The 11,592-nt window shown below is 46.3% G+C and overlaps 1 protein-coding gene across 1 annotated transcript; it reads left to right on the top strand.

Moving 5' to 3' along the window:
• Positions 1–2,238: 2,238 nt before the first annotated feature.
• LOC124686310 (protein NRT1/ PTR FAMILY 2.7-like) lies at positions 2,239–5,836 on the top strand. Its single transcript, XM_047220278.1, has 2 exons — positions 2,239–2,572; positions 4,382–5,836. Exons 1-2 carry the CDS (start codon positions 2,243–2,245, stop codon positions 5,756–5,758), a joined length of 1,707 nt encoding a protein of 568 aa, XP_047076234.1. The 5' UTR covers positions 2,239–2,242; the 3' UTR covers positions 5,759–5,836.
• Positions 5,837–11,592: the final 5,756 nt, after the last annotated feature.

The raw sequence follows: 11,592 nt of genomic DNA, 5'->3' as shown, positions 1-11,592 counted from the left end.
TAGCATCTACCTGTATAGGATCTAGTGTAGTCGTTGGCTAATCTAACAGGATGATCAACGGATCCCCAGTTCCCCACACGGATGGCCGGCCGAGTTGTGCTATTGAGGAAGGAAAATGGCATTTCGAGACATTGTATCTTGATTTTCTTAAAACTATGTTGTGTGGATGCTCTTGATAATTAGTTGCCGAGTGGTCCAACGCACCTGTTTTCGCCGTCCTTTGTATGTGTACTAGACTACTAGTATGATGAACTTACTAACACCAGCCTGTGTGGTTACATTAGGCAGCGACGCGATAGATCAGCACTGGAGCACAAGGCGATACTACTCCGCGCGCGGTCATACATGAACTGGAACTGCGACCTGATTTACGCCTCGCATTGGCGCAGAGTGGGTTTTGCACTGAACGCAAAAAACATGACCTGGAGCCAAATTCTTGGTTCTTGACAGCACCACCTAGTGGAAGTTGGAGCATGCCGGCCAGTATCACACTGAATCGAAGTGTGATTAGTTCAGAGAAAAGCTTTACAGAAAAGAGGCTTTCTGAAAAGAAGTCGATATAATCCATTATCTGGTCTTGTCAATCTTTTACATATCCGGCCCTTGCTCCATTAACTGATCTTGGCAATCTTCTAGATCTGTGTGCTCCATTAGTTTCGGCTGGCCGGCGTTGTCATTTGCTCCGAGCTCCAGGCGCCACGGGTAGGACCCGTGCTGCCACGAGGCGGCCACTGGCACTGCGGCTAGCCGGACAGATATGGAGCGCATCGGGCCGCGGCCGGGTTGGCCGCATCCAGACGCACCACTGTTGTGGGCGGATCAAGCGGTGGTGAGGGCAAGGTCAGGGTCACGGGACAAAGATGAGGCGCTCGAAGACGACGGGGAGTCGGGGAGTGCGACTGGGGCCGCGGGATGAGAGAACAAGAGCGGCGAGAGGAACCGACAATACTTAAGGCCGGCCTAATCTTTTTTTTTTGTTTTGCGAAACGCACACTCACAAATAGGTACACACATTTATCTCTATAAACGCACATACACCCTACCTCTATGAACACCTCTAAAAGACAGGTTCATGAACTTAATCCGACAGGTCTTAAGATTGACAAAGTCATTACTGACGTCTCGATGTCAACAGGAACGTCGTCTCTCATTGAACAATATTCCACCTTCATTAGACACCAAAGTGTCAAACCTGAAGTTTGAACTCTGGTAGGCTGGGGGTGACACTGTCCACCTAACCATCCAACCACAGGTTGGCTCTCCGGCCTAATCTATTTTGAACATCAAAAATTGTTCGTTTCGGTCTGATTAGATTGGGCCGCAGGTAAAAATCTGGTCCGCCTTCATGCCTTTTGAGTTGGGAAGCAGACTCAGCGGGCCGACACATTTTCCTCACCATCATGGATTAATGCTGACACTTAACTGACCGACGCCTTGTTGATTCACGGGCAGCCAGCTCAATTCCCTTGCGCCCTACCGTTTAGTTCGTCCCGACCACATCTATAAAAGGTCAGTCGCCACTGCGGTGGAGGCAAACACTGGCAGACCTCAGCAAATAACCATGACACACAAGAGCACTACTTGGGCCAGGATCAGCGACATGGTGTGCCCGATTCCTAACGACACCAAGGCAGCGGTGATTGTCATTAGGGAGGCATTCGAGGCGAAGGAGACCATGTGAGGCAGTGGCTACCATGGTCGAGGAGGAGGCGAGGGAGAGCGATAGGGCTCGCCGAGAGGCCAAGAAGTAGGTGTTGCTGCTGACAGAGCGAGCCCACTGGGGTGTTGCCATGGCGAAGGCCGAGGCGGCAGAGGAGGGGAAGCGAGGACGTCGTGAGCGCAATGAGGCAGGAATCATGTCCATGTCTAGGGCCGATCGCCGCCACGATAAAGAGATTTGGGGCTCGCGCCGGAACCCTGACGGTGCCGGTCCCTCCGGTCACGCCGACGGCTAGTAGAAAGTGTTGTTGTGAATAAGTTCGGCACTCATAGGTCGTGTGACGGCGAGTAGATACGGTCATGACCCATTTTAGGTTAACCCTAGGTAGCCCATTTACAAATTGCAGACCTCACCGTGTGCAGATCTCTCAATCACCTTTTCACAAAATTAATGTCCTAATCGCAGGTTATATACATTGGCTGGGTATATATACGGCCACATAGACTCTAGCACCCATGCCCATGGTCCGTACCAGTACTCAAGCCTCATTTTAGATAACCAAGCTATATGAACCTAGGTCCAATGGCAGAGACGGAGAGCTCGCCGAGAACCCAGCCCAAGCCATTAGATCAAGAAGCGCAACCGAAGGGAGACACTAAGCAAGGAGGATGGATCACTCTCCCTTTCATAGCAGGGAGCATGCTTGGGCTGGGGCTGGCCATCAACGGGACCAGCAGCAACCTGCAGATTTACCTCATCAAGGAGTACAGCGTCGAGAGCATCGACGCGGCGCAGATCGCCAACATCGTCCGTGGCTCGCTCAACTTCCTCCCCCTCGCCGGAGCCATCCTCTCCGACTCCTACTTCGGCTACTTCCCCGTCATCCTCGCCGGCGGAGCCATCAACGTTCTGGTGCGTGCCTGCCTGCTGCCTCTCTAGATCTCCCAACGAAACTAACATACTGCAGCTTACACAATTGACATTTTCTATATAATTGCTTTCTCTTAGTTCTATTTACATGACAGAGATAATAGTAGTAGCGGCATTGGCACCAACTTTTTTTTTGCGCAATTTCATCGATGTGTTAATAATTATCAACCGTAGTATAAATAATTAATAAATTAATAGAAATTACAAATTGGTACTCGGACCGTCTAGCGACGACTACAAAAACTAGCGTGCTGCCATTTTCATCCGTCCACCACCAGCGTCAGACAAAACGAGAGTTGGCAATTTGAATTCAATAAGCTATATTTGTGCACGAGCTCGGGTGTATGAGTCACTGATCATGACCCCAAGTGACTTGTTGGTGTTGCTATCTGTCTTTAGGAATGGGGACTATCGATGGAAATAGGCTTGGTACCATTGGGACACTCCCTTTTTGGGAGAAAAATTGTGAATGCCGCCAGAAAAAGATAGTTCCTCGAGGCTGCAGAGCCACCCTTTTTGGACTATTCAACTGCTACCACTTCATAGTGATGTAACGACAGCGACTGCTAACAATTTTTCTTCTTGCAACAACCTCGAGCGAATGGTCCTTTAATTTTCATCAACCAAAGAATTATTACCAATACAGTACTATCATTATATCATTAACACGATAAAGAACATTGTAACCAACCTAAATCATACTCCTTCGTCCTGAAAAGGATGTTGCATATTTGTCTAGCTAAATTAATATGTACATTAATATGTACTCCTTCGTCCTATATATTATGATATCTCAGGGAAAGAGATTGATAATAGGGCATGAATTTTACCACCATGTCGGTACGTTGGTATGGCAGCTTTGTTATCGCACTAGTCCGTGGTCTAGCACCACAACATCTCTAACCGATCGCAAATATTTGCTCTTAAAAATGCTTAGAAGGTGCACTAGTAAACTAGTTTATAGTCTCGGCTGAGCTCCAGTAGAATAGAACCCGTAAAACAACGTAAATGTAAATCTGCCACTAAAAGCTGACATGTCCACATTTTTATTTTTCTTTACCATTTTCCTTTTCCCCATTTCCTCCATCTTCTTCCTCACCGCGCCACCCGACCACATCCCGCCTTGCCTTCGGCCCCTGCCTCCACGTCGGCTGCCGGCTTGCCCCTGCCTCCGCGCCGGCAAGAATTTGGCATGACTCCGGCCCGTATGTGATCTTGGGAAGGCCAGTCATTCCGCTGCTATGATGTCTAGGCTGGCAGCGGCAGTGGTGGCCGGGCTAGGGGCGGCGGTGGTGGTCGAACAAGCCTCTCCATGGCCAGAATTTGGCATGACTCCGGCCAGCCTAGCGTCGGAAGGGTGTCAGCGGGAACTGAAACTTCCCTGCCGGTAACATTGACCGATTTAGAGGGCACCAGCAAAATTGCCTCCCAAACCGCGAATACAAAATTCTTGGGTATGAATTCTCGGTGCCCTTTACAAAACTTATGGGCCAGCCGAGTTTTACACATTTACTACATGGTTAGCGAATTAATTTGGAACACGTGAGTTAGCATGAAAAATGCTGCCAGCATGATTTGTGCATGGGCTAGTTTAACACGTGCATCCACCCCAAATGCTAGCTAGCTAGCATGAAATAGTTTTATGGTTCCAAGCTAGTTGATCGATGACACATGCATACAAGGTTTTCTCTTATATAGGATATTCATTAGAAGAATTACTCTTTGATCTTTCATTATCAGTCACTTCTTTATAGCACTGTTGTAATTTCTCAACTGAATATCATTTTACAGGCCTTCGTGCTGTTCACGCTCTCCGCGGCGCTGCCTTCCCTGCGGCCGCCGCCCTGTCCAACGCCATCCACCGCCGCTTGCAAGCACGGGACGCCCGGGCAGCTCGCCGTGCTTTACGCGGCCGTGTTACTCCTAGCCATCGGCACCGGCGGGACGCGCTTCAACGTGGCGACGATGGGCGCGGACCAGTTCAGCAGCTCGCGCGACCAGGACACCTTCTTCAACTGGTACTTCGTGTTCCTCTACACATCCTTCCTGATCGGCGACACGGCCATCGTCTACCTCCAGGACGGGGTATCCTGGGCTGTGGGGTTCGGTGTCTGCCTCGCCGCCACCGGCTTCAGCTTGGCCTTGCTTCTCGCTGGCGCGCGGTACTATCGGAAGCCCGCGCCGAAGGGCAGCCCGTACGCGGAGCTTGCCCGCGTTGTCGTGGCTGCCGTGCGCAAGGGCCGTGCCGACGTTGGCAGCGCACGGTACTACGTCGGAGACGATGGCTCCGTCGCGGACTCGGTCGGCGAGGGTGCTCCAAGCAAAAGACTAAGATTTCTTAATCGTGCCGCCATGATCACCGCAAGCGACAACTCCGTGGAGACATCCGGTGGCCTCCGTACCAGCAACTGGCGGCTGTGCACGGTGCAGCAGGTCGAGGACCTCAAGTCCCTGCTCGGCGTCCTCCCGGTGTGGTCAGCCGGCATAACGCTAAGCGTGTCGATCGGCGTGATGATCGGCATGATCGTCCTGCAGGCTCTCGCCATGGACCGCTCCATCGGCGACCACTTCAAGATTCCGGCGGGGTCCATCACCGTCTGCACGCTCGTGGCATTCATCGCGGTCACCCCGGTCCTGGACCGTGTCGTCTTCCCGCTTTGGCGTCGGATCGCCGGCACGCCGCCCTCGGCGCTGCAGCGCGTGGGCCTCGGCCACGTGGTGAACATCGTGGGCATGCTGGTCGCGGCGCTGGTGGAACGCCGGAGGCTGAGCATCGTGCACGAGCTCCATGGCGCCGAGGAGGCCGCTGGGTGGGTCACCCCCATGTCCGTGTTGTGGCTGGTACTCCCTCTTGCCGTCGTGGGCGTCGGGGAGGCCCTCCACTTCCCAGGAAACATGGCCTTCTACTACCTGGAATTCCCCAAGTCGTTGAGGAGCTTGGCAACGGCAATGGCGCCGCTGCTCATCGCCATGGGGTTCTACCTCGGCACGGTGTACGTCGACGTCGTGAGGCGAGTCACGCCGTGGCTGCCCGGGAACATAAACCAGGGGAGGCTGGACAACGTGTACTGGACCTTGGCTGTTGTGGTGACTATCAACTTTGGCTATTTCCTAGTTTGTGCCAGACGATACAAGTACCAGGACCAGTCAAGTAGAATTACAATGTAGATATAGATTGGTAAAGCTCCGTCTTGTTTTCTTTGTTGATCTTGAGGAAGGCTTTTGTCTTGTTAATTCTCGGTCGAGGAAACTTTGAATTTTGATAGTATGTAATAAGACGGCAGTCTGCATCAAATGCAAAAATCGGGCTATGCTCCCCATTTTGAAAAAGAGTCGAGGAAGGTTATTTGGCGAATCTAGGATTTTACTAGGGTGGGGCAACTAGATAAAAAAAATTGATGCCCCAAAAATAATACTCCCTCCGTTCCTTTCTATAATGCCTACTGTTTTTTCGCATTTGTTTCAGAATATAAGAGTAATCTATGTTTTTTTTTGCAAAGAACCCCTTTCACCGATCAGCTCAAGTCCGATCTGGTCATGTATTTCTGAGATCTGTTTTCAGTTTCCTATTTTGTCTGTGATATCGCTAGGGGTTTGTGTCAAAAAATGGCTCGTGCTAATTTCCGTGCCAAAAAACAATAGGCACTATAGAAAGGAACGGAGGGAGTATTACAATAATATGGGTATAAAATTTGCTATAAGAACAATAGAAATATATTTATAAGGTCTCACAAGCAGCATAGAATTAAATGGTTACATATAAATATCTGAAATAGTTGTATAGAAATATTACATGAGTGCAATAATTTAAAAAAAACTTCTTCTTCCTCTTCTCGGGATTACGCTTTTTCATAGCCATGAAAGTTTCAATTATGTCATCATCTTTTACCTTGGAAAAAACATCTCGCTCAATGAATGTGACTAGACAATCATCCAAAAGACTATCACCCATCCGATTCCTCAACTTATGCTTCACTCAATGAATGTGACTAATCAATCAACCAGATTGTACGACTACAATAAATCTACTTTGGTCATGAAGTAATGGGAGTGGTGTTTTGGAACATGGGAGCATATGCTCCCTATATTTTAAAATGCATCTTACGCATATTTTAAATTTCAAAAAAATTGAAACAAAAAATTCGCACGTATATCTTCATGTGCTACGCGCTCACAAAGTCGTTTCATAAAAAATGAACTTATCATGTGACGTGTGTAAAAAAGACAAAATTCAGTGCTTAAAACAATGCTTTTCACAGGATAAGTTTTCTCTTTTTTACATAGGTCATAAAAAATATTATTTTTTCGTGAAACTTGACGCACACACATATATTATGGAGATGTACATGTAGAATTTTTTGTCAAAATTTTTCCACACTTTGAAATATATTTTGTTGGTAGAGGGAGCATATGCACCCGGGAGCCGAATTGAATTTCCGTGAAGTAATGTTCTAGTTTTGCGATGCAATAATAATAAACTGATCAAATACTTGTGATTTGAGAGTTGAGAGATGTAAAGAGCTAGATCTAATTAGAGAATCGGTAATCAAATACGTACCTGTGTACGCGGCCGGCCGGCCGGCCGTGCGTATGCGCGCGAGGCGACTGTGGTGAACTGGTGATCCTTGCTCTATGCTAATTTGGGACGCTGCCACTTACGATTGGGCTCGTTTGCTTGATCAAATCAAATCACAAATTACCTCCGATCAGAGTTTGGACTGCAGCATCGCCAAGGCTAGGGCAAGTTTGGGGATTGCCAGAACGGCCGCCACGATTACTGGGAGTAGAAACCGATAGGGACGTCTTTTGCTTCCTGGGCTATGCTTAGAGATTTTTTTTTCTCAAATATATCTTATATAGGGCTATTGGGCCAAATTCTTAGGGTGGTCCTAGCCCCACCCTTCCACCCTGTTGGATCCGCCCATGCCATACAGTTTCTCCTCACTAGTAGAAACAAGGGCTTTTATCCTGTCCTCGAAAGTGCTTTTGCACCGGATTTGGCACGAACCGGTGCTAAAGGGGTCATTAGCACCGGTTCGTGCGGTCTGCACGTCCAGGGAGCATTAGCACCGGTTCGTGCGGGACCTTTTGCACCGGTTCGTAACACGAACCGGTGCAAAAGGGTTGGCGTCAGGTACGAACTCTTTTGCACCGGTTCGTGTTACGAACCGGTGCAAAAGGTTTTTCTGCTCCCCACGCACCTCCACCCCCCCATGGATCGCCTTTTTTAACACTGTAAAATAGAAAAGAAAATGATAGATTATTCAAAAAATAAAATATTTTGAGATTCATGTATGTTATGCAACCTACTGTTAGGGAAAATTAACAAATTTGAATTTTCACATTTATTGCAAAAAATGTTTGAAAAATGGTAAAATCGCATTAACTTTTGCATACGACGTCGAAAAAAACGTATAATATATCAAAATCATCGTGGGAAAAAATTACATCCGAATTCACCCGGGTTTACCCGGTTAGCTAATTTTTAGATTTTGAAAATTCCAAATGAAAATATGAAAGCAGGAAGATTTTAGTTTTTTCCAGAAATTTAGGATTTTATATTTTTTTTATTTTTTAAAATTAAATTAATAATTGCATCTAAATAAAGATTGCTATTACTTTTAGCAAATTATAAAATTTTCAAATTTTTAGGTTTTAGGTTTGACAAAAAAAATTAAAAAATTGAAAAATTGAAAATAATTAAAAAATAATACAAATTATAAAGTTAATGTTTATTTATTTATTCAAGATTATTATTACAACATTACTTTGGTTATTAAAATAATTATTTGAAATTCGAACAATAATGAAATATGACATCGATCGACATGTTAATAGGATTGATATGATACTACTATCACATATATGCGCGCGAAGCACTTGGATGCGGGATGGAAAGGAACTTGAAAGTTAAGCGTGCTAGTGCTAGAGTAGTGGGAGGATGGGTGACCGAGCGGGAAGTTTGAGCACGAGTAAGTAGTTGGACTAGAGATAAGGATAGTTAGAGACTAAACTTGTGAAATAACTAAAATATTAGAAATTCCGAAAAAAGAAAAAAAAGGGGGTAGAAAATAATTCGAAAAAAGTGTTTTTCTGCCGCGGCAGCGTTTTGAGACGTTTTTCTGCCGTGGCAGACCCTTTAGCACCGGTTCGTATTACGAACCGGTGCTAAAGGTCCTCCCGCTCGGACGCCCGGGAGCCGCCACGTGGTGCGCCCTTTAGCAAAAGGGGGGGCCTTTTGCACCGGATTGTTTGCACCAGTTGGGCATCCGGTGCATATAGCCCTTACCAACCGGTGCAAAAAGGCCCGTTTTCCACTAGTGCCTTGATGGAGGAGCGTGTTACAGATATACCACAATTAACGCAACAAGAGAACGATCTGCTGATAGCACCTTTCACTGAGGAGGAAGTCTTTGAGGCTATCTCCCAGATGGAACATAACAAATCCCCAGGGCCTGATGGTTTTCCAGCGGAATTTTATCAACACTCTTGGAATGTAATTAAGCATGATTTGATGGCTTTGTTCATAGAATTCCATAAGGGTGAGCTGCCTCTTTATAAACTAAATTTTGGAGTCATCACTTTGCTACCAAAGAAAGAAAATGCAGTTCAAATCTAGTAGTATAGATCTATTTGTTTACTCAATGTGAGTTTCAAAATATTTACTAAAGTGACGACTATTAGAACTTCTGGTTTAATTCATAAGGTTATCAAACCAACCCAAATGGCCTTCATGCCTGGCCGCCATATCCTAGAGGGGGTTGTGGTGTTACATGAAGCTATTCATGAAATTAACCGCAAAAAGATGGATGGGGTTCTTTTTAAGATAGATTTTGAGAAGGCTTATGATAAAGTCAAATGGCCTTTTCTCCAACAAGTGTTGCGGATGAAAGGTTTTGATCCAAAGTGTTGCGATTTTATCAAACATTACGTTTAGAAGGGAAGTGTCGGAATTAGGGTCAACGATGATATTGGTCATAATTTCCAAACTAGAAAAGGGTTGAGACAAGGTGATCCTTTCTGTCCTATTCTGTTTAATATAGTGGCTGATGTGTTAGCAATCATGATAGCACGCGCAAAAGAGGAGGGTCAAGTAGGAGGCCTCATCCCTCATTTGGTGGAGGGGGGAGTTTCGATTCTCCAATACGCCGATGATACCATTCTGTTTTTAGAAAACGACATTGAAATGGCTATTAACATGAAATTAATACTTTCTATGTTTGAACAATTATCTGGTCTGAAAATAAATTTCCATAAAAATGAAATCTTCTGTTTTGGGAAGGCTAAAGAAAAGGAATATGAATATAGACAAATATTTGGTTGTGAGGTTGGAGCTTTACCAATTAGATATCTGGGGATACCAGTTCATCATCGAAGACTTAGAAATGCCGAGTGGAATCCCGTAGAAAGTCGCTTTGGTGCTAAGCTAGGTTGTTGGTGTAGCAAACTACTTTCTTATGGTGATCGATTAGTGTTAATCAACTCCGTTTTGACAAGTCTTCCAATGTTTATGCTCTCTTTTCTTGATATACCGGTGGGAGTGAGAAAGCGATTGGATTTCTATCACTCCTGCTTCTTTTGGCAAACAAATGAAACAAAGAAAAAAATATAGACTTACAAAGTGGAATATGGTTTGTAGACCTAAAGACCAAGGAGGGCTAGGTATTGAGGTCCTTGAATTAAAAAACAAGTGCCTGTTAAGTAAATGGTTGTTCAAAATTCTCACTGAGGAGGGAATGTGGCAACAAATTTTATCTAATAAATATTTGAAAAATCATACGTTGGCACAAGTAGAAAGTAAACCTACTGACTCCCCTTTTTGAAAGGTCTTATGCAAGTTAAGAATGATTTCTTCAGTAGAGCCTTTTTTAAAATTGGTACCGGGGTTTCAGTCCGGTTTTGGGAGGACACTTGGTTAGGGAACACCCCATTGGCCCAACAATATCCATCTTTATATAATATAGTGCAGCGAAAAAATATATCGGTGGCTACTGTGTTAGCACAATCTCCGATTAACATAACTTTCCGACGAAATCTGAATGATCAAAAATGGACCCAGTGGCTGCACCTATGTCAACGCCTCATACGAGTGTGTGGGTTAAGACCAAGCCTCCTCGGAATTTCCTCTCTACTTTGAGGGGGCCTGCCTTGTTGGCGAAGCCGGTGAGAGCATCATTGAGAAGGGCACTGATGTTGGTGTAGTCTTTCTTCTTGTCCCTACCCGAGTCGAGATAGACTGCATGCGAGTGTTGCGGGTGCACGACGATGAGGGTGCAGTACATGTCTCTGCGGAAAACACACGGATTAACCTGTGGAAATGCAAATGGAGATATAGGATAGAATGGTGATGGGGACTAGCGAGTGATTACTTACTCGGGGAAGTAAGGGATGAGAATGGCGCCCTTCTTAATGTTCGCCATCATGAAATCCTCAGCGTCATGGACCGATGCTCCGGCAGCAGCACGGGCTGTTGCCGGGCGAACATCGTCACGCCAGGCTACGACGGCAGCAGCAACACCCGAAGCGGAACGTCGTCCGCCTATGACGTGCAACTCAGATCGTCGGGCGGGCAGAGTCGAAATCGTAGCGCGGACCTCCCTGTGCGCGTGTTTGTAGCGCAGCAAGGGTGGTTCGATAACAGCTCCATGTCCCAGGATCTGCTACACACAGGCGTCAGGCCACCTTCAAAGGAAACAATGTCAGTTCCCCTTCCGCTGACGTGGGAGGTTGTTGGGAAGGCTGCAGCAGGACCCAGCAGCCTCTGCAGGAGCAACCACAGCGAACGCACAAACGGTACAAGAGGAGGCTATTTGTGCAGGTGCAAAGACGGTTACAGAGGCAATCCCTACATCACCGACGGGTGCAAAGGCAAGTGCCACAACATATATACAGTTGATTGCAAGCTTTGCAATTAGTAATTTTTGCTACTCCCACCGATCCATTTACGGAGGTGTCTATAGGGTTGAAGAATTTAGGTAAACAGTTTATTTTTCGACATCGGT

Source organism: Lolium rigidum, chromosome 2 (genome assembly GCF_022539505.1).
Source record: "Lolium rigidum isolate FL_2022 chromosome 2, APGP_CSIRO_Lrig_0.1, whole genome shotgun sequence".
In the NCBI taxonomy this organism is placed as follows: Eukaryota; Viridiplantae; Streptophyta; class Magnoliopsida; order Poales; family Poaceae; genus Lolium; species Lolium rigidum.
This window is presented reverse-complemented; position numbering and strand designations above follow the sequence as displayed.

Bases quoted from the DNA above. Each gene is read 5' to 3' on its own strand.
- LOC124686310 (XM_047220278.1), top strand. From the start codon at position 2,243: ATGGCAGAGACGGAGAGCTCGCCGAGAACCCAGCCCAAGCCATTAGAT. The intron at 2,573-4,381 runs GTGCGTGCCTGC...ATCATTTTACAG, and splicing joins GCGGAGCCATCAACGTTCTG to GCCTTCGTGCTGTTCACGCT.